The sequence below is a fragment of the Dipodomys ordii genome, unplaced genomic scaffold (genome assembly GCF_000151885.1).
Source record: "Dipodomys ordii isolate 6190 unplaced genomic scaffold, Dord_2.0 Scaffold9, whole genome shotgun sequence".
NCBI lineage: Eukaryota > Metazoa > Chordata > Mammalia > Rodentia > Heteromyidae > Dipodomys > Dipodomys ordii.
Genome location: NW_012267225.1, coordinates 17,566,329 through 17,590,073, shown reverse-complemented (window position 1 = coordinate 17,590,073; position 23,745 = coordinate 17,566,329). Strand labels below are relative to the sequence as shown.

At 38.5% G+C, this 23,745-nt stretch overlaps 1 protein-coding gene across 1 annotated transcript in view; it reads left to right on the top strand.

The window, feature by feature from the left end:
* St18 (suppression of tumorigenicity 18, zinc finger) overlaps window positions 1-23,745 on the top strand; it is a 61,935-nt gene that overhangs the window by 23,054 nt on the left and 15,136 nt on the right. The window contains exons 8-14 of the mRNA XM_013009265.1: window positions 7,110-7,355; window positions 13,640-13,755; window positions 18,042-18,104; window positions 18,755-18,823; window positions 20,230-20,292; window positions 20,393-20,473; window positions 22,056-22,277. Of these exons, the coding sequence (XP_012864719.1) occupies window positions 7,110-7,355; window positions 13,640-13,755; window positions 18,042-18,104; window positions 18,755-18,823; window positions 20,230-20,292; window positions 20,393-20,473; window positions 22,056-22,277 (860 nt within the window). The remainder of the gene's footprint in view (window positions 1-7,109; window positions 7,356-13,639; window positions 13,756-18,041; window positions 18,105-18,754; window positions 18,824-20,229; window positions 20,293-20,392; window positions 20,474-22,055; window positions 22,278-23,745) is intronic.

The following is a 23,745-nucleotide window of genomic DNA, read 5'->3' as shown; positions in this document are numbered from 1 at the left end:
CAAACACACATTTACACACCACTCTAACAGTTTGTTAGGATTCTTTCCTTGTTGGGTCTTAAAAGGGATGTTTTGTTGGGGGTTTTTTGTTGGGTTGTTTTTTGTTGAGTTGCTTTTATGGTAGTGCTGGGGATAGAACTTGGGGCCTCCCATTTGTTAGATATGCCCTCTACCATTAAGCTGTACCACAACCCCTAGATCTCAAAATTCCTAAAACTTCAAAAACGTTTTCTTTTAACAAAAATGGGGAAAAGCTAAGGTAATTAACCCTAAAATCTGCTTCAGAGAGAACAGTGCCCTGTGCGATCAGTGTACAGATTTCTGTACCTTTCTTCCACACTGAAAGCCAGCCTGGTTCTCTGTGTACTAGATTGGAGTTTCCTTTCTTGGTAGGCTGTTAGTATGTCTGTTTCTGATAGCCCAAATCTATAGGCTTCTTGAGTTTCTTACTTAGCAATACACAGCTTTTCTTAATTCCATGATTCTGTGGCTGAGCATTAGGTGTATTAGACATCTTCACAGATGTCTTTCAAATATACCAAGTAAAAAGTCTTTAAGTGCTGAACTGCTCTAGTCACAGGCAAGATTCAGCACCAGAGCCTGCTTCAAGGAGCTCATAAACCTATAATCCTAGCTACTCAAGAGGCTGAGATGGGGAAAAACTGATTCAAAGCCAGCCCAAGCAAGAAGTTCAAGAGGATCCCTCTCAACCAATAAAAAAGCTGGGCAGGGTGACACATGCCTGTCATCCCATCTGTTTATAAGAAGCATAAATAGGAAGATCACAGTCCACACCCACATAGACAGAGGGTAAGACTAGTTAAATGACTAAAGCACAAGGGCTCAAGTGGTGGAGCACCTGCTCAGCAAGCAACACATTCCCAAGTTTAGTTCCCAGTATCACCATCAACAACAATGAGAGATACTCAAGGATAAGCCAGATAAAGCAACAGTGTTCCTCTTGGAGCTGCACTTCTCTGCATTGTTTTAGGTGGAGGGCTGAATTTGGAGAGGTCAGGTTGAGGATGGTTATAGCAAGGGTGGCTTTCAAGTAAGTTTTGTTAGATCTTGGGAGATAGCTGATTCCTCCCTTTACCTTCACCCCATTGTGTCCTTTATACAAGGAGTTTCTCCTCAGTTGCCTAAAGCACCCACTGGAGAATGAAGTAGAAATCATTGTTATCCATGGGCAGAACCATTTTAAAACCAGTCAATAGCACTTAGACTTGGGATTGCCTTCACAACTACTTTGGGTTCATAGGGACATGTTTATGCTATATGCAAGCACACTGCTGACCCCAAGTTTATTGGAACATCTAAATTAGTTTTTCAAAGTCAGTGCTTTTAAGGAAGTTCAGAGAACAGAGGTTGTGTTCAGTAGGGCAATCTGATTTCCTACACAGTCTAAAAAAGCTCTTTCTCTTCTCTCTCTCTCTCTCATGCACAAGCGCGCACGTATGCATACCCGTGCGCGCACGCGCACGCACTCACACACACACACACACACACACACACACACACACACACACACACATACTGGGGCTTGAACTCCTTAGCTCTTTCCCTCAAGGCTAGTGCTCTACCACTAATAGAGTGACAGCTCCAGTTCTGGCTTTTTGCTAGTTAGTTGGTCTTATGGACTTTTATGCTTGGGCTAACTTCCAACCACCATCCTTAGAACTCTCAGCCTCCTGAGTATTTAGAATTACAGGTATGGGCCATCGCTGTCCTCACTGCCTAACAAGCTGCCTCATTTTTTTTTGTTGTTGTTGTTGATCATGGGGCTTGAACTCTGGGCCTGGACGCTGTCCCTCAGCTCTTCAGCTCAAGGCTAATGCTCTACCACTTGAGCCACAGCTCCACATCTGGTTTTCTGGTGTTTTATTGGAGATAAGAGTGTCACGGAGTTTCCTGCCTGGGCTGGCTTTGAACCGAGATCCTCAGATCTCAGCCTCCTGAGTAGCTAGGATTACAGGTGTGAGCACCACAGATTCATGGCACCAACTATCTTTTGAATCTAGTGGTTTCCTCCATTCTAAGATGTGTGTCATAGCCTCTATTTTAATTTGAAATCAATCTGAGCTGTGAAACATAAACAGGTCCCAGCTCCATGTACCTCAGTGCTTTCGTCCAGCCACTGTAGGTCCTGACCAGAGCCCAGCCCAGGCAAGGAGTAAGCACTAGGGTTTTCTTGAGCGATTTTCTTCAGTGACTCTTGAGAGCTATGTCAGTCCGACTCAAATCCTCTCTGGTATTTCTTCTTTCCTCCCATCTTGATCCACAGAGGTAGGAACATGCTTCACAGTCTATCTTTATCCTCATCCCTGCTGCTTGCCAAGCACTCTGTTGTTTGTTTTGGTGTTTTCCCCACCTGTTCAGACAAAATGACATATGCACAGTGTGCCTTAAAAGAAAACAAAAAAATTGACACTTGCTTGAAATGTTTAAAGTTCAAAGTCTGTTTAGTGCTTGAACAAGGCCTAGAAACAGCATGATGTCCAAGTGACATTATTGCTACCTGCTATCAGGAATAGCCTGGTGACCCTGGGATAGATAGGACTCAAAAGCAGTCTTTTCCAGCTACTAGAACATCAGCAAAGATTGTACCAGCTACTGAAAGTGAGGCATCATGAGGGTATTGTGTCAAGGATCATGAAGAATTGAGTGTATATGTATTCTAAAATTAGATTAATTAATAATTCTGAGCCAGAATCAATAACACACACTTGTAATCTCAGATGTCAAGATGTTGAACAGGAGAATTTCACATTTGAGGCCAGTTTAGGCTGCATACCAAGATCCTGTTTGTAGACAGACCAACAAAAAGACAGAGAGAGATACAACCCTAGGTACATAGCTACATTATTATAATCATTGGCTATTATGTATGAAATACCTCCTATGGGCCAGTCATTGCTCATTACTACTTTGCCCACATGAATCCTTCTAATCCTCCTAGAAAGTCTGTAAAGTTGGTGTTGCCCCTTTCTTAGAGGTGGGAGAAGTTTTACAGAGATAGTAAATGACTTTTTCTGACTGGCACCACTCTTAACTGTGGGAATTGAGACTTGAATTCACACATACCTGGCTTCTTAAGGACATGTCAAACATAGACTGTCAGCCTTCCAGCCACTTCATGGATTATGATTTAAGTCTCAAGGTCCAGGGGAAAGGATCTGAAATTTCATTTGAATTGTATACCTTACATTAGTCATCTCTTCTCTGTATTCAACATTCTGATTTAATAACCATTTTAGACAAGTTTATCACTTTAACACCTAAGTACTGTTGAGTAAGAATAAAATACTTCAATTTCATTTGTTTGTTAATGCTCTGTATACTTTGAAAACATATTTAAGTCAGCATTCAGGACAGAAAAGACAGTTCCCAAGCACAAACCCTCAAGGCACAATGAAGGACTAGAGCTGTGAGAGGAAGCTCAGGCAAAGTGCAGCAAAAATCCTGATGCCTGATTTGTACTGCCTACCAGCCACTTCAAGAAGAAAGGCTGACAGTGACTATCCTGAACTAGTAGAAAACGTTCCCACCAAGGAAAGAGACAGTGATGTCTTGTTAATATTGTGAACACTAGCCATTTCATAATCATACAGTTATAATTATATAATCTTAAGTATATAATCTTATTACAATTATATATTTATAATAGAACAGTTTACAAATTATATTTTAAAATTCTGAATATTTATGGAATCACCATCTTTAAATGTAAAATTTTTAATTTTTAAAACAAACTAATATTATCATTTGCCTTTAAAATAATGGAAAGAAACAACTTAAGCCTCTAAGTACAAAATTTTATGTGCTTTCCCTTTTGGTCTTCCAAAAACAATTCTACCTCTTTCTCTGATTGTGAACACAGCAAGAGTGCCAACCTGTTTCCTGTCTTCAGTTTTGTAAGCATTTTCCATCATGCCTAATGCTCAGTTCTCATAACCACCATTTCACCGACCAGTGGAATTCTGTTGAATACATGTGCCATCACTTTGTAAGTCATTTCTCTGGTTTTGGACATCTAATTATATAGTACAGATAAAGATTATAACCAATACTAATGTCAGCTTTCAATTTAACATTCATTTCTATTAATTAAATTATCTAAGCAGATATATACGCACAAAATAAATTCCTTGAAGGCAGAAAAATCTATTTAATGTGTGTTTGTAATTTGTGTGTGTATGTGTGAGTGTGTGTGTGTGTGTGTGTGTGTGTGTTTGCATGCACGTGTATGTGTATGTATGGGGGCTTGAACTCAGGGCCTTGTATTCACTTCTTGCTTATAGCTGACTTTTACCACTTGATCCATGTTTCCAAACAAAGGAACAATCCATTTTTCAATTTCTGTTTTCCCAAAATACATTGTCATAAACATAATAAGTACGTTCTCAATAAAGTACAGAACACAGCATGCTGCTGCCTACTATTAATAACTAGAAAGCTGCTCAAGTAGATGGTCTGCAGGAAACACACAAAGTGAGAAAGCACACAAGACTATTTATCCTACGAGTGCCCAAGAAAACTTAAATTTTAAGTGTAAATAATTTAAATAGATAAAATACATCCCAGTATACTGAGAAGTCAGTATATGAATGGAGATTGGAGGGGGACTAGGCTGGGACGAGTCAGCTGTGCATTGAACAGGTGCCTCCAATGGCCTCTCTGACTGCTTGTATTTTTGCTGCCTTTGTAGTTAGAGGCACAGAATCTAGATGCCTATTGCTACTGCTCTGAATAAACACGAATACTGTAAATGCACGGTCCCCATCTACAGCAGAAAGGCCCTTCTCTGTTACTGAGTGTCATTGTTGAATGCATCTGTGCGCTTACTTAAAGCCCATCTGTACCCCAGATCTACACATGTACCACGCTCCCTCTCCACAAAGTCAGGTGCTCGGGGAAGCCGGCTGGGGTACAGGAGAGAAAAGCATCTTTTTTAAACATTGGGAGTAATGTTTTTTGTTTTTCAATCAAGCCTTTGTTGCCCAAGATGGATAACCATAACTTCAAGAATCTTTCATTTTTTTATTTACTGTTTGGAATTTTCCTGTAAAAATGAAAATATATATGAATACAGTCTTGGAATAGTTGGTATCTTTCATAGAGCTCGAATCTGTGCTATTTATGGGTTTTGCTATAAAACTCTGCAGCCCAGTCACATGGCTTCTTTTTCCTAAGCCATCTGTCATAGAGGTCTGGAATTTTATGTGACTATTGGTTGTGCAGTCTTAACCCAAGTTTTTTTAATGGAAAAAAATGTCAGCAACTACAATATTTAGCATTTTACTTTACGTTGGCCATTAAACTTGATTACTATAGCTCTGTTTCATTGCTATAGTTACATATCAGCTATAAAGCCAAAAATTGCCTTGAAGCATGACTGGCAGAACAAATTGTAAGATCATGCAGAGAGACAGCCTGTGGCACCAATAGGGTTAATATTTGGAATTTTTGTAACTAAGGTTTATTAATGCTGGTATAAAAACGTATTTGATATTATACAGATGGCATAAGATGTTGTGGTTACTATGTTATTATCCTGGATAAGCTGTACTGTCAAATTCAGGGCTTAAAACTATCACAGGAGATTAAACTATTTACTAAAAAGGGACAGAAAGATATGACCAAAGCATCTTAGTACAACATATTAGAAGTGTATTTACCTCCCACAAATGTAATGCAGCATATCTAGCTTGTTGACTGGGAGACTGAAAATAGAACTGTGCAGGTACAACAAGCAAATAGAAGTGATACTTTTATTTTTCAATCGGGCACAGGCAGCATAGTGCTGGCCAGAACTCACAGGTGATTGCTGGGAAGAGAGGCATATGGAAGGGGAATTAAGACTCATCACCCAGAAAGTAACTAGTTACCACAGGAGTTATGCAAACATATTTTTTAAAAGACTTCTGCTTTGCTAACCAAAAGGAAAAGAGAAAAGAAATTGTCAAGAAGTGAACAGTGAATTGATGGATGATATGAAAGATATCAGAAAGGTGTTATTTGACCCAGTTGGAAAAATGGCAGGCGTGTTCTTCCAGCTTTAGGGTTTTATAGAGTGGCAGTGTTCAGTGCAGGACTCTGTACAAGCACCCCACAGGGTTAGTCTTGAAGAAGATCCAGGCCACACGAGCAATTTATTAGGACTTGGGCCAAACACAGAACGAGAAACTGTTCCTTCAAAAACAGTAAATCTGAGTGTTGATGGTACACGTCTGTTAGCCCAGTACCAGAACAATGCAGGAAAATCACAGGTTTAAGGCCAACCTGGGTCACGTAGCTAGACATTACCAAGAGAGATAGATGGTGGGTGGGGGCGGGGGAGGAGGGGAGAGGAATCATTTGAAAATATTGACAAAAGGTATCTCAAGGAGGAACATTGTAAGTTAACATTAATTTTAAGCCTTATACTAAACATCTGGAAAATCAACACATTTCTTCTGAAGTTCTTAATCTAAAAGCTGTATTCCAAATATGCAGCTGTCAGCTGCTGTCTTAGGCCCTAGGGTGAAATATGGTTTGTACTGTTTGCCTCTCTCTCCTCTGCCCTCCATAATTGAACAAAGCCTTTCCAGTTCACATAACCTAGGGTGAAATGTTGGTTTTGTATTAATCTAATATTCCAATAAAAATTATCTTCCAGCTGGTTGTGTTTGCATATTTCTCATGTTAGATTAATATTGTGATTTGGGGGTTGGGAAGTTATATGTGCCTTTTGAGAAGCACAAATGTTAATGCTTTAAATGATGAATTTGCAGTGATAATTCTGTAAAGTAGAAAAGAAGATTTAAAGCTAAACTTTAAAAATATATACACATATAAAACAATTTTAGGCAATACATTTAGTATTTGGAACATCTTATTTGTATTAAGCTTACTTTGTTTAAACCCAGAAACACCAAGCTCACTAATGGGCTGTTCTTAAAAGTGTATCTAAGAATTGAACATTACGCAGTACAAATCAGAAACCTAGCTTTAAAAGCAGATATACTGCCATAAAAGCTTGCATTTAAAATGATCCTTTAAAAGCCCCACGTGTCTAGGCTATAATTGCAAACTGCTTAAATGTTTTTCTGTTTCCTGTTATATACCAGGGAGCCGAGATAGAAGTGGATGAAAATGGCACATTGGACTTAAGCATGAAAAAATCTCGAATCCTGGACAAGTCTGCACATCTAACTTCCTCTAACCCTACCATTCCAACACCTTCCTCTTCCCCATTCAAGACAAGCAGCATTCTGGTCAATGCAGCATTCTATCAGGCTCTCTGTGACCAAGAGGGCTGGGACACTCCTATCAACTATAGCAAAACCCATGGGAAGACAGAGGAGGAAAAAGAGGTATTGTTTAACTATGTGATCAATAAGCTGAAGACAGAGAGCATGATTGCGGCTTGGTCCTTCTGTATCTCACAGTTTTGTTTCCATAGTACATGATTCCATATCTTGTCTTAGATTTTTGATAAAGTGATTATTTTAAATTGCAGATAAAATTTATCAGTGAACCCAACTTTTCTTGTCACTCTCCTAAAAGAATATGTAATTGTAGCAAATTTTGCCCCCCCACAATAATGACAATTGTCTGTACTGCACAAGAAATTACAGCAGACTGTAATGGGAAAGGCATTGGTTAGCACTGGAATGCCAACTCACTGAGTCAGAAAGTTGAAGGTGAAATCTAATCAGTGATAAGGAAGAATCTTGAAATTCTGTCCAATTGGATTTTTTGTTTTGTTTTGTTTTTACTTTCATGAAGGAGCTCTATTGGCATCCCTAGGTGGCTGTGTGGTTCCATTCACACTCCTACTGGATGGCATGGACATGGACAATGAAGACACAGAGGTGGTCTCAGATCCAAGGGATGAGGTTTCTTTTGTGACCACCCGACACAGAGTCTGCCAATCCACTGTCCCCACTTTGGGTGTCTGATTCTTTCTTCCCTCCCTCTCTTTCCCTCCCTCCTTTCCTTTCTTTCTTTTTCCTTCCTTGTTTAGATAGGGGTGTTCATGAATGCCAGATACCTAAGATGTTCTGATGGCAAAGTCAATGGGACATATTTGTGCATTTGGCTTCCTTAGAGGAGGTTGTGACTATAAAGGAGCCCATCTAGCCTTCATCTTCATAGGCTACAGCCACTAGTCCAAGCAGGCCTTGGCTAGCTTAGTCCTATACTCCTCAGTGGCAATTAGAAGACATGACAGCCATGGTTCATATGTAATTACAGTTGTGACTCTGATGGTGATAGTGAGTTATCTTGTTTTACTCTTTTTCAGAAAAGTTAATAGGTTTAGCAGTTGATGGGTAAGAGGCTGCTCTCTTCTAAGAGCATTTTCAACTTTTTGAAGTTGAGATACTTGAGGGAGAATTGAATCTGAGTTTTGCTTTAAAACAATTTCAGAGTGTGTGTTGACTTACATTGTAGTGACGTCCTCCTCCTTCCACACACCTTCCCTGGTATCTCTGAATCCATGAAGTGAGATTAGAAGTCTCTGGAGATGCAGTGACAAACAGGCCATGCTTCCACCATGCAGGTGCACCCTAGCATCGCATGAGCTCAGAGTCTGGCAGGGAGCCTGATCAAAAACTCTGATAAAGAAAGAGTAGCATGTGCGGGCATGGTGGTTCACACCTATAATCCCAGAATTTAGGAGGCTGAGGCAAGATAATTGTGAGTTGAAGACCAACCTGAGATACATAGTGAGACTCTCTCTCTCTCTCACGCGCTCTCTCTCTCTCTCTCTCTGAAGCTTTTAGGGGACTAGTTTTTTCAGAGTGGCTTATTTATTCAAGTTTGAAAGCACAGTCTTTTTCTCTGTGTGTGTGAAAATACCGTACAGAGGGGTTACAATTACATGGGCAAAGCCAGGCACCAGTGCCTGTAATCCTAGCTACTCAGGAGGCTGAGATCTGAGGATTGCGGTTCAAAGCCAGCCCAGGCAGGAAAGTTCGTGAGACTCTTATCGCCAACAAACACCTAGAAAACTGGAAGTGGTGCTGTGGCTCAAGTGGTAGAGCACTCGCCTTGAGCTGAAGAGCACAGGGACAGCGACCAAGCCCAGAGTTCAAGCCCCACGACAAAAAAAAAAAAAATTACATGGGCAAGATAATGAGTACATTTCTTATCAACCATTGTTGCCTCCTCCTTTGTTTCCCCTTCCTGTCCCTTCCCATCTTCCCCCCCCACCCCTCCCACCCGCCAAAGTTGTAAAGTTCATCATTTGTCATAACGACTTGTACATCTCATTGTTGCAATGGGTCCACCTGAGATAGCACAGTCTTTTACTGCTGTGGTTTTAACCTGAGTAATCAGAGAAACAGAATTTAGAAGTCATGTTGGAACTTAGTACCAATAAAAAAGACAATGAAGACTTTAGAGATCCTAAGTATGTTCTTAGATCAGCATACTTGCTATAGGTTTGAATTAAGGAAATACTTATCGTCATAGCAGTCTGCATAGGGTGACTTAGGGCTTGAAAGAGTTGTAGTTGGTAGGGATACACACAGTACTTCTGAATCATTGCAACTCTCAGTACAGCTTCTTAGACTTGATATTTGTTCCTCATCTGTGCCAAGATTACCTATGAACAGAGTATCTTTTACATTCTTTTCTGGATCTTGAAATTGACAAAATGTTGTTTTTCTAGGTATTCTTTTGAAAAACTAAATTATATACGGTGTCCTTGTTGGAAGGTATCAGACAAATATCAATACAGTAAGAATAATGATGACAGGGAATCTTTCTTTCTTCCTTGTCAATTGTGGGGCTTGAATTAGGGTGTGGGCACGTCCCCTGACCATTTTCACTCAAGGCTAAAGCTCTACCACTTTGAACCACATGGACACTCCCAGTTTTCTGATGGTTAACAGGAGGGAGCTAAGAGTCTCAGAGACTTTCTTGCTCAGGCTGGCATTGACTGCAATTCTCAGATTGTATCCTCCTGAATAGCTAGGATTACAAGCATGAGCCACCAGCACCAGACTGACAAGGAATCTTTGAATTGTCTTACCTCCACAGCCCAGTACAGCAGTATTATTACCGTATTTTAGAGTAGAAAATTGAAAACTCAGATAGATTGAGTTGGTCCCTTACACAAAGAAATTACATCATGGCCCTAGAATACCCTGAAACAAAGACAAAAGGGAAAGTGGGAGAAGTGGAGAAAAGGAAAAGAAAAATATTCAACAAAAACCAGAGACAACATATAGAATATTAGGAAAAGTTAAAAAAGAAAAGAAAGAAGAATAAAGCGATGACATGGGGGAAGATATAATGGAAGCTGCCATTGTCTCAGGTGTTCCCAAGGATGGAGGCCCAGAGTCCTCTGATACAGATGGGTATCTGTAATGTATCTCATAAAAAAGATACAGAAGTGGCTTGTTCTTGTCACTTTCTAGTGAGCTGTCCTAGAACCTGTGCCCTATAACATGGTAACTGTCTGAATACCCAGATGTGGTGTGTTCTGCTCCCACAACTGCCCTACCTCCTGCCCCTACCATATACAACACTCACATCACCAGAAATCCAGCGATTATTTCTAATTCATTGTTACCTAGCTCATATGCACAACAGTTGCTTAATTTTGGTGGTAATTTTCAGAAAATATTGTCTGTCTCTCTCAGTGAAATAGCCTGTCCAGATGCCCTCTTAAAAAAAAAAAGTCCTGAATCTGGAAAAAACTCAAATTATCTCGAAAGGAAAGTACTTAGAAATAACTAGGGCTGTCAGCTTCATTCAACTGTCAGTTCTCCAAAGATTTCAGGGCTTAAAATGTTAAAAGTGCCAGATGCTATTATCTGTTATTCATGTTACCATTATGTTCTGGTCTTTACTGAAATCAGTATAAAGTTCCATCTGTACATTAAAGACTTGCACTCACACACAGATTCCCTACACACACTTGTATGCCAGTTCTCTATTACATGTCTTACACAGGAGAAAATTGTTATTTTCAAAATGATGCTTTAAGTTTGGGGAAAAGAATACAAATGCTATTGAGTTATTGTACACTGCATATTGTTTAGGAAGTCATCCAATAAGAAATGCTTTTTTTTTCATTGTACTTATCCAGAATCTCTGTTAGTGATAGCCACCTGTATTTTAACACATGTCCCTTTCTCTACAGGATTCCAGAGGTAAAACGGGGGAGATTGGTTTATAAAACAATTGAATACACAGGAGTCTATAATTTTGAAATTTTGTTAAATGTTTCAAAGGTCAACACTCATAAAATTATGCTGTTAAAACATTACTATGTGTTATTATGCCAAATACCATATATCCTGCCAGAATATTTTGTATACATTAAGCCAAATAATAATTTAAATGTTTATAACTGATCATTTTTTCCAAATCCACTATTCTCTTGCCTTCCATAATATGTAGATGCAGCTATCAAATAGCAGCTGGAAATTTTTAATGCTCTCCTATAAATAAATGTGCATGCCTTTTGAGACTTTGTTCTTAACTTTATCATAATGAAAATAGTGAAATGATTCTTTATGTCATACCATTTGTGTGAAAAATTCAGCTTCCAAATGGATATACAATAGTTGTTCTACACAGAGACAATGCTGGGTTTACCCCTTGCATCTACTCCCAGAAAGCTAAGACATTTGTAAATGAAAGTAGAAATTACTATCCCAATTAAGTTAAGATTACCTCAAATGGAGTGAATGATGAAATGATCACATTTAGGAATTATTTTTAGCCATTTGTATACTTTAAGAGAGTAATTTAGCCATCTTCCCTGATGAAGTAACATTGAAATAGTTCTTTTTCCACCTAAGGATGTGAGTTTTATGAAGCACAGTTCTCTTCACCTTCAGATGAAATTTTATCAGTTATTGTTGTATTTGTCAGAAAAACAATATAAACTATTTAGAATCAAACACAATATGATTCAAAAATATTATCGCTTGAGATATTTTACCAGTGTAATTACAATGGCATACTCCTGGGCAATAATTGATTTAACAAGTGAAAAATTACATTTGCATTGTTAACAAGATGAATGCTTAAAACTTTTTTCATTGGGGAAATCTTGGGAATTTTTCTCTTTTAAATGGAGGCTTAGAAATGTAAAAATTATATTTGTGCTATAATTACTAAGTATATAATTTCTGTGTTTACTTAACTTAAATGAGATTTACTTTAGATAATTCCAGTTTACTTACTCTAAGCAGATCAGTAATTTAATATTTAGGATGCAGCTTTCTATATTAAATACAGAAAGTATTATACTTATTGGATAAAGTCTTAATGATGAAAGTAAAATAATTATGCAATTTAGGAAAACTATCATTAGTTATCTGTGAGATAATATATTGCTTGGAAAACAAATGATTTGCAAAAATTAATGTCACTTTTGTGAGTTCAAAATCAGTACCAAGCTTAAAAGAAGGCCATGAAAGTTACAAGAATTCAATAAGAAATTCTGTCTTAGAAATAACTGCATTACAAGAAAACAACTTAGCAAAACAGAAAGCAAAATCAGGAAGTGACAGGAAAATTAGAACAATTATTCAAGAAGTAGAGGTGTGGCTTAAGCAGTAGAGCACCAGCCTTGAGTAGAGAATTGTACTTATAAACTGATATGTTGAATAATAACTCCTTTGTACAACTACTTAAGCATAACAAAAACATAATTTAAAAAATGAGCACAAGGCTCTAAGTTCAAGTCCCAGTACTGACATTCACACACAAAAAAAGAGGGAATACTTATCCAAAAAAATGAAATTGAAAAAAATGAAATTGAATGCCTAATTACAGCAGTCTTTATCACATATTTAAACAAATAATTTAGATGTTAATTACTCATACATTGGAATGAGCCTTCTGTTAACCAACATTTACTTCCTCTTCTGTTTAAAACTGTATGATTCATTTTTGCAATATTCCTTTTATTTTACTGCTGTGACTGCTGGCTGGCACAGAACTATTTCTCTGTTGTCTAGAAAGTATTTATTGTATGATAGAACTTGAAACATGCTGATATACTAACTTAATTACATAGTTTGAGAAATATCTCAGCTAGGCACTCACGCCTGTAATCCTAGCTACTCAGGAGACTGAGATCTGAGGACTGCAACTCAAAGCCAGGCTAGGTAGGAAAGTCCATGAGACTTATCTGCAATAAATCACGCAGAAAAGCCAGAGGTGGCTCAAGTAGTAGAGGGCTAGTCTTGAGGAAAAGAAGCTTGAGGACACTGCCCAGGCCCCGAGTTCAAGCCCCAAAGACCAGAAAAAAAAATTTTTTTAGAATTCAGTTTACTAAGACATAAACTCTTTAGAGGTATTCCCCCTTTAATTTCAATTTCTCATTCTTGCCATAGGATAAAGGTGCCTAACAGTTAGAATGAAGAGCATGACAGAGGGGAAAAAACCCTTTTTAGTGTCTTATTTCTTTTTTCAAATCTTTTATGGTATTTCAGCTAAATCTTTACGTTAAGACCCAAACCTATCTCCAGTGACTTAAAACTGCAGTGACCTATTCAGGACTCCCTAATGGCGTCTGTTTTTCTCTCTCCTGCTTTTATTTTGCCTTGTTTGTTTTTATTTTTGGTTGATATGATTCTGGTTTTCATTTGGATTATTTTGCTTTGTTTTCTGTTTTGTATTTTATCAGAAAGACCCAGTGAACTCTTTAGAAAATTTAGAGGAAAAAAAATTTCCTGGAGAGGCCTCTATACCAAGCCCTAAACCCAAGCTTCATACAAGAGATCTGAAAAAAGAACTCATCACGTAAGTAGTGTCCAGTGCATGTTCTATAAGATTCTGGAAGTGAGAGTACCAAGTTCACAATTTGGGGTTGTACTGTCCTGGCTTATAAAAATGACTTTATGGCCATTTTAACATTCTGTTAACTATCAGTAGTTAAATGCAGGAAGCAAGACCCTATCTTAAAAATAACAAGCAGCTGGCTGCTGGTGGCTCACACCTGTAATCCTGGCTACTCAGGAGGCTGAGATCTGAGGATTGCGGTTCAAAGCCAGCTGGGGCAGGAAAATCTGTGAGACTCATCTCCAATAAACCACCAGAAAACCAGAAGTGGAACTGTGGCTCAGGTGGTAGAAAACTAGCCTTGAGCTGAAGAGCTGAGGGACAGTGCCCAGGCCCAGAGTTCAAGCCCCGCGATAGACAAAATAAAAAAATAAAAAATAAAAATAACAAGCAAAAATCAGGGCCAAAGGCACTTTCAGCAATAAAAGTACCTGTTTAGCAATCACAAACACAAAGTTCAAACCAGAGTACCTCTGAAAGCACTTTTGTAGCCTGCCATGTTGATGCTTACCTATAATCCCCGGTACACTATAGGCAAGAGGAAGGATTATCACCAGTTTGAGTCCAGCCCTGGAGGAAAGCTGGTTGAGCATGGTATAAGTAATAGAGCACACACCTAAAAAGTGAGGCATCACACTCAATTGCAAGTACTACAAAAAAATTTAAAAACCTCTTCTAAGTAACTTCCCTATAGACTAACTCTACTTTTTCTCATAGTTAAGGAAGTTGTGTGTGACTTGGATGCTACCAAACACCAGAATACACATTTTCCCAATGTTTATTTCTAAGAAGCCACTTTGGTGAGCCAGGCCCTTATTTCCATGTGGACCCACTATTCAAACTTGCTACTCCGACTTGTTTATTTACAGACTTCATTTCCATATGATAGTTTGTAATATCTTAAAAATTGCCGATTTCTATTAGAACTTGCCCAAAGCTAGTGCAACTAAATTGGTATAACAGATGGATTAACTATATTTTGTGTGTGTTGGGGCAGGTGGAGGTGGGGGGGCTGGTCCTTGAGCTTGATCTCAAGAGTGCCTCAGTGCTGTCCCTGAGCTTTTTTGCTTAAGGTTAGTGTTCTGTCAGTTGAGCCACAGCTCCACACTTTCAGGGTTTTATTAGGTAGTTACTTGTAAATAAGAGTCTCAAGGACTTCCTGTCCAGGCTGGCTTCAAACCATAGTTCACAAATCTCAGTCTCTTAAGTAGCTTGGATTGTAAGTATGAGCCACCAGCTCCTGGCTTGATCAACTGTGTTTAATCAGAAAAGTCAAGTATGATTGCTTGGTTAAGGAGACTACTCTTTCTGGGAAGGTGGCTCAGTGGTAGAGTGCTTGCCTTGCATCCCTGAGGCCCTGGGTTTGATTCCTCAGCACCACATAAGCAAAAACAAAAAAAGCTGGAAGTGGCACTGTGGCTCAAGTGGTAGAGCCCTAGCCTTGAGCTGAAGAGCTGAAGGACAGTGCCCAGGCCCAGAGTTCAGGCCCCACAACCAGACCAAAAAAAAAAAAAAAAAAGGAGACTACTCTTGAGTACAAAGGTAAACAAAAATCAAAAGCTTTCAAAGACCTTGAACATTCTTAGTGTATTTGTTTCATAAAGTCTTACTGTAGTCTTTGTTATATTCCATTTATTGTTTCTGACACATGATTGTACCTTAATTGCTTACCAAAAGTTGGTCAGGATAGAATGTATTCGTTTTGTCTGCTAGCAGTTCCCCCATGTGCATAGGATTTGAATACCCTTTACTGAGAGAATTTACTACTTTCATTCCCTTGCAAACCTTGCCAATATAACCATTGGTATTGACACATAGTGATCTGTAAGGGGTTTTTTTTCATTGTGGTTTTGAAAATAAAACTGGCTCTCAGAAACCTAAACAGAAGCTCTTTTCACTACAGAGTTGCCAATAAAGCTTCCTTTCTTTGCTTCTGACCCTTTCGTACCACTAATTTAAAAAAATTATCAACTGAATTATTTGCTATTTTATTTCATTTACGATTTATAGATAAGTGGCTTTAAAAGCATTGTAATTTCTTTTCATCTTTGGGTAAGGTTAACTGGAGTCATTAAAAATAGAAGTAAAATAAAATAAATGCAGTGTTTTGGGGAACAGCAGGTGGCGATGTGTTTCCGGAGTGGGAATTCCCAACCGGTTCTGTTGTACAACATTCAGGATAATTCAGCTCAGATATAATCACTGTTACTTTTTCTTTATTTTTAAAAAAATATGTTTTAGTGTCTATACATCCTTTTCTAGTATTTTACCCAGGAGTTTTTAAAGGGAAGACTAGATGACCCAGTTTAGATCAAGCCCTGAAAAACAAATATCCCTTCATGGACTCTAACTTATAGTTTCTTTAAATTGCCTGAAAATGAATGCAAAGTGACTTAATAGTGGGAAAAAAAAACTTAGAAAATTGCAATTCAGAAAGTATTGGAATATTTTATCCTAAATGTCTCTTGAAAAGGTTAAAATCTATTCTCTACACATACAGATGACCCTTACCATGGGCAAGATATCTGAGGCAATCAGAGGAGGAAATGATACAACTGATTCTCCCTTTTTCTTGACAGCACCACAAACAGTGCTGAGTATGCCGAAGTCAATGTGCTTCCTCCAAATAAGCAACTTGCCACTAGTTTCAAAAAAGTAAATGACTAAAACACTAGAGCACCTCTGATTGTGAAAGGAAAATTAATGCCTACCTTCTTAACTTGTTTGTATGACACTGTGTGTGTGTGTGTGTGTGTGTGTGTGTGTGTGTGTGTGTGCTGGTTCTGGGGCTTGAGTTCAGGTCCTGGATGGTGTCTTTGAGCTTTGTTGCTCTACTATATGAGCCACAGCCCTAGATTTTTGGTGGTTAATTGGAGATAAAAGTCCCACAGACTTTCCTGCCATGGCTGGCTTTGAACACACCTCCTATCTCAGCCTACTAAGTAGGTAGGATTACAGGCATGAGATACCAGTGCCTGGAGTCTTGTCGTGGATTTTTTCTTTTTGTCAGTTGTGGGGCCTGAACTCTGGGCCTGGGTGCTGTCCCTCAGCAAGTTAACTCAAGGCTAGCACTTTACCACTTGAGCCACAGCACCACTTCCAGATTTTTTTTTCTACTTTGTGTGGTGCTGAAGAATCAAACCCAGGGCCTTATGCATGCAAGGCAAGCACTCTACCACGGAGCCACCTTCCCAGCCCTTGTATTATTTTTAATGCATGGGAAGCCCAGGACATATGAGAAATTCATAAAGTAAAATGGAGTATAGACAAAGATGTGGTACGGGAGTCTGTTCCTAGGTGGGTTGAGTTAGGGATGGCCTTTGTTAGTTTGCAGCTTGGGTGAGACTGCCCCTGAGCTTTACCAACTAAATACACTTCTACCAATTTCTGCACTGCCAGCTATTTTTCCACCTAAAAATATGTTTATATTTCAGTAAAATGTGTGCCCTCTCTCTCTGTTTCTCTCTCTCTCTCTTTTTCTCTTTCTCTCTCTCTCTGTTTCTCTCTCTCTCTCTTTCTCTCTCTTCGGTTGTGGGGCTTGAATTCTGGGTCTGGGTGCTGTCCCTCAGTTCTTCAGCTCAAGGCAAGTGCTCTGCCACTTCAGCCACAGCACCGCTTCCGATTTTCTGGTGGTTTATTGGAAATAAGAATCTCAGGGACTTTCCTGCCCGGGCTGGCTTTGAACCTTGATCCTCAGATCTCAGCCTCCTCAGTAGCTAGGATTACAGACGTGAGCCACCAGCACTGGGCTATTCTCTTTTTGTCAGTGATTTCTGAAATATTCATTAAGTTACTAGGTTGCCTTGGTCTTAAGAGCTTACAAATATTTCTTTCTAGAATATATAATTGGTAGCAATATTTCTAAGATTTACTGTCACAATAAAGTATGAATTTATAATTTTTAAATAAATTTCTCTCAAAAGATAGAATGTCACTAATTGCTGAGTTATAACACTAGGACATACATAGTTGGATCACTTTCCTGTTTCTAATCATTTGTACTAGAGAATTGTTGACTTTGGAAAAAAATAACTAAGGAAAGGAACTCAGCATGCTGTTTATTCTCTTGTACTAGTATACTGGTTCTTTGGCTTTTGCCAAAGTAAAAGTTGAATGCTCTGGCGTCTGCATGCCCCATACAGTGTTAACTTATCTGGAAAGGAGAACTACTTTATAAGCTATTGGGCAGAACACATACATCTGCAAAATGCACTTGGCCCTAATGGTTTATATTTCTGTTGTCCTAGTTGTCCAACACCAGGGTGCGATGGCAGTGGCCATGTCACAGGGAACTATGCATCTCACCGAAGGTACTTAACCACCTGTTCGCTCTGTCGTATACATTTATTTTCTAGACTATTTATTAATAAATAAATTTATTCTAGAACCAGAAATAAACAGTGAATTGGTTAGGTTTGGAAGTTATCCTGTATTTTAGCTATAAAATTATATTAAGCTTTGGTCCTGCCTAGCGTTAACTGAAGATGATAATGTAACTAGAGTAGACCAGTTATCCAGAGGCAGTGGCACCTGTGTTCCTGGGAAAATAACAGGTCAAGTTATAGAGAGATGAAACAGTGCAAAAGTCCATGTTGGATCTCTCAGGTGACCTTCCTGTTGGTATGATTTGCTTTCTCTTTGGACACTAGTTTAAGCCTTTAAATCATCATCACTGGTAATGAACTCTAAGGGTAATCATCATATCATTGAATTCTGGAACTAGAGAGTCTCCTTGGATTAAAGTTCTTCACTAGATAAATAGCACATCTGAGTTTACAAGAAAGAATTAGAGTGCCTATGTGCTCATTCTTGTTAGTAGCAAAACAACATTCAAACTCAGCCATTTTTTTTTATAATTCCCAATCACCAGTAGTTTAATATATGTCACAGACTTAGGGTGCTCTCTGAGTTAAATTTGTCAACATTAATATATCTCTTTTTCTTTCTCTTCCCTCGTTAGTGTCTCTGGATGTCCTTTAGCAGATAAGACGCTTAAGTCCCTAATGGCTGCCAATTCTCAGGAACTAAAGTAAGTGTTGAAGGCATACCTCTCTCCTTACCATTCATCCAGCCTGGTATGGCCCTCCTCCACCAAGGAAAAGTAATTATACCTATCAAATTGTAACAAGACACTCTTTTTTCACAGCTGAAACTAAGCCACTATAGCTTTCTTGCCTGTGAACTTTGTATTTTATAATATTTTTAATGAAATGATGAAATTATGAAACAAATCTTTCTTCTGTTAATTTCAGAATTTATTTACTAAATCGGACTTAGGAAGTGTGACAAAGCATTTCCATCATGAATTTTAAGAAACATGGGTAATATTTTACCCTGCAGCATTTAAAATCTTACTTATTTTTCACTTTTGGATGTTAAACATAGATTTGGCTCATTCTTACCTTGTTTACAAGATCTCAAAATCATATGTATATTGACATCTACTTCTTGATTTTATTTTCCTTACTCTTGTCTTCTTTAATTCCAGTTTTCTCATTTGCTTGTTTTCATCTTTTTATATTACATACACAGTAAAAATGTTACATTATATACACAAATAAAAATTGATGATCCATCTTATACCCTTCAACATGTACCAATATAAAAAATTTGGAGTCTTAGTACCAGAAACAATAAAGAGAACTAGGAGTAGACACTGTACAAAGTGTCATGTACAACTTCTAGAAACATTATTCACAGTTACCTTTCGATTGTTGCTTTTCTCCAGCAGAATTCTTGTTTTGGTAGAACTATGTGTAAAATAATGAGTGAAGATAAAGCACTTCACATGAAGGCCATCTTGGGGATGGCCTCTCTGTGTTCACCTGTATTGGGTATTTTTTATGGCAACAAAGAAATTGAAATCTATATAAATTTAGATATCCCAGTATATTTTGAACTTTATTCCTAAACAGCATTCTAAGTAGAAATGGTTTTCTCTTCCTCTTCTGCTGCTTGTACCCCAAGTTTAATGATTGTCAATAATATAATGATGAGGCATGACTGAGTATACATTAGTTAAGTTCTCTGGTATTAGAATTAATTAATGCCCTTAAGTCTCTGAAGTTCACCTATCTAAAATAAATGGGTTGTTATGTCTGGACACAGCATAACAAGGAAAAATAATTATTCACAAAAATAATCTGGAAAAATTTTCCTTTTTACATAAAGGTTAAAAACTTTGCGTGACATAGACAGAAGCCAAGGAATAGGTTGGGGACTGTCCAGTTCCTTTCAATGTAAGATTAAAACTAACAAAAAATGAGTAGATAAGAAATTCTATACCAATTACTATTCAATATTTTAAAAATGATTCTTAACCAAAGTTAGACATATTTAAGGGAAGGGTCCTGTCCAAAGTTTCCACTGTGTGATCATGGCGTGATGGTCCTCTCTCCCCTGACCTTGTCCACACGCTGTCCTCTTGTTTTCCAGATGTCCAACCCCAGGTTGTGATGGTTCTGGACATGTGACTGGAAACTATGCTTCCCACAGAAGGTAGGATTGATCCCACTTTTGAAATGGGAGCCAAGAAGTCTGCAGCAGAACAATAAGATCACATGGTTTTGTGTTGTTTATTGTTGATTATACATTTTAGCTTGTCTGGCTGCCCACGAGCAAGGAAAGGCGGCGTCAAAATGACTCCTACCAAGGAAGAAAAAGAGGACCCAGAGCTTAAGTAAGTGCAACAGTTGAAGCACTAAGGTGAGCTTTATCTTATTAGACAAATGAGAGGAGCCTTGGTTGGGATACAGTAAAGCCTCCAGAGTCAGGAGAGGGTAAACCAGTGAACACTGGCACTCCTGACAGTCCTGAAGCACTGGCAGACTGATTACCTGGGGATGTGACCCAACCCTGCCCACAGGCTGTAGGTCCTGAATTAAAATCCTGGAAAGAGACAGAGACAGACACAGGCAGACAGAATTCCCATTCATAGCTGTGTTTCTGCATTTCTTTGATGATGAAAAAATAAAAAGGGGTGGTTGTGAGAGTTCTCCTTTTCCTAATTGTTTTAAAGGAAAGTAGTACTATAAAAGTGACATTTTTCTCTGAGATGTTAAATGTTGCACAAAGTTAAGCTATCTATACTGAATTTCCTCCTCTAAGAAATGGCTGTGGAGGTGCTGGGAAGGGGGCTCAGTGGTAGAGTGCATGCCTTGCATGCCAGAGGCCCTGGGTTCGATTCCTCAGCACCACATAAGCAAAAAGAAAAAAGCCGGAAGTGGCGCTGTGGCTCAAGTGGTAGAGCACTAGCCTTGAGCTGAAGAGCTGAGGGACAGCACCCAGGCCCAGAGTTCAGGCCCCATGACCGGACCCAAAAAAAAAAAAAAAAAACAAAGAAATGACTGTGGAGTCCTAGATGATAGGTACAGTATACATACAGAAATATAGTTTTTTCTATACCATTTCTAAATACAGTACCTAAACTTTGCAAACTAAAATTCTAGTACCATGTCCCATGTGCTGTGTAGTATTGATTGAGGCAGTTAACATTGTATACCCTTGGACTTTCTCCAGAAATGATATGATTTAGTGATTAAGTATAGCTGAAAAGTGTAACCATGAACATGGTTTTCTTTGCTTTTTTATTAAATATATCTTTATTGTAAAGATACTATACAGAGGGGTTACAGTTACATGAGCAAGATAATGAGTCCATTCCCTATCACTCCTTTGTTCTTTTGCTTCTTATAAAATGAGTGTGCTTAAAATATGAGTAGGTAAGTCAGCTCAGTTCTTATTAGAAGCCTCATTTTTACCACTTACATAATTGGATAATAGCATTCTCTATTCAGTAGGTTTGCAGTGCTATCTTACAAAGTAATAGTCAGGCAGTTGTGGTTTATACTTATAATCCTAGCTACTCAGGAGGCTGAGATCTGAGGATTATATGGTTCAAAGCCAACTGGTATAGGAAAGTCTGTGAGACTCTTTATCTCCAGTTAACCATCAAAAAGCCAGAAGTGAAACATGGCTCAAATGGAAGAGCTCCAGCCTTGAGCAAAAAAAGCTGAGAACAGCACCCAGGCCTATTAGTAGCACACACACGAACACACACACACACACACCAACAACCAAACAAAAAAACGTAAATACTGCTCAGCTCAAAGCCTGTCAACCATTATTACTACAAATACAATACCATTTTGCTTGTTGTGGTAGCATCTTTTAAAATTCTATAGTTTCATGGCTTGCCCTGGGTAGCACAGGACTGTTACTGCTTCTCTTCATCTGGTAATGTTTCTGCTGTGTCTCTGTAGATGCCCTGTAGTAGGATGTGATGGCCAAGGTCACATATCAGGTAAATACACGTCACATCGAACAGCTTCCGGCTGTCCTCTGGCTGCCAAGAGACAGAAAGAGAATCCTCTCAATGGGACCCCTCTGTCCTGGAAACTGAACAAACAAGAATTACCCCATTGTCCCTTGCCTGGCTGCAATGGGCTAGGACATGTAAATAATGTTTTTGTCACCCACAGAAGGTAATGTTTGTTTTCCATCTTCTTGTCTTGTTGATGTGATTGTCACTGGAGTTGATTTGGGGAGGGGGTAAACCCTCCTAAATGTCATTAATTATATCACTTTGGTCTCATAACACTGTTTGCTAAATAGATATTTAACTACTCTGAAGAACAGAAATGTTATTTTCTCTAGTTCTGAAAACTCACTGCACAATTTTCAAGTGCTCTAGAAACTGTGCATTTGCTTTTTGTATTCTAAAATACTGCTTATGCTGCTATTTTTAAATGGTTCAGTCTTTTAATGGTTCACTTCAGTTCCAAGTGGTGATATCTACTCTATTATGTTACATAATTGTAAAGTTTCACTTTACATATTTATATCATTCCCTCCCTCTCATACCTTGGCTCAGCTTCCGGCCAAAATTGTAGCTATTTTGCTGCTGGGAAGCTGTGACTCGCCCACAGCAGCCAGAAAGAAAGAAGATGGCATAGAACTGTGAGGTGCAGAGCAGGATGAAGGGAGGTTTAGAAAACCCTTTTACAGCTTCACACTGACTTAATTCTTTTATCACTGAGTGTCATGGATTTCAACCAAATCCTTCACTGGACAAGAGTGATCTCAGTCCAGCTTTCTGGTTCATATTCTATCTAAAAGGAAAAAGCTATAAGATTCATGATGAGTCCACTTCTTGTCCTGTTAGTGATGGGAATGATGCTGATTCAAAACCCAGTGCAGTTTTAAGGAACCTCTGATGATTTGTTTGAGAGCTGTGTACAGATTGAGCAAAGTTGGAACATCTTGATGCTTTGTTGAGTACTAAGGATGCAGATCAACCGTTTCAGAAAATAAAGTGTTCCAGGAATTGCTTGTTTCCAGGTTACCAGTGAGATCTGCTTATGGAGAAAATGCGAATGTTGCAGGTGGCTTATGTTCTGATTGCTTTCAAACTCACGTCCATGTCCATCACAGGCGCCTTTGTTTGATTCAGATTCCCCCAAAACAGTCACAAATCAAGTGGGCCATGTTACCTGCAGTTTGTCTTTAAGAAGGCAAATAAAAATAAAAATTAACATTGCCTTGATATGTGTTTATTAAGTTTCATATCAACAACATGCTTGGTTCTACATTATGTAATTGTGGAACATAATTTATGACTATAAAAATAAATTTATTTGTATTCAAGTAATTATACGAAAGGGTTTCTATTCAAAATGTCAGCTTACACTGAATCATAATTCTTGTACACATAAGTTGGCATATTAAGTAACTTTTTTGTGGTACTGGGGTTTGAGCTCAGAGTAAGTAGGTAAGCAGGTATTCTACTATGTGAGCTGATCACTAGCCCATTTTTGCTTTATTTCCTCCCTTCCTCCCTTCCTTCCTTCCTTCCTTCCTTTCTTCCTTCCTTCCTTCCTTCCTTTCTTCCTTCCTTCCTTCCTTCTTCTAATAAGCTTTCTTGTCTTGCCCAAGGCCAGCCTTAGAGTGTGA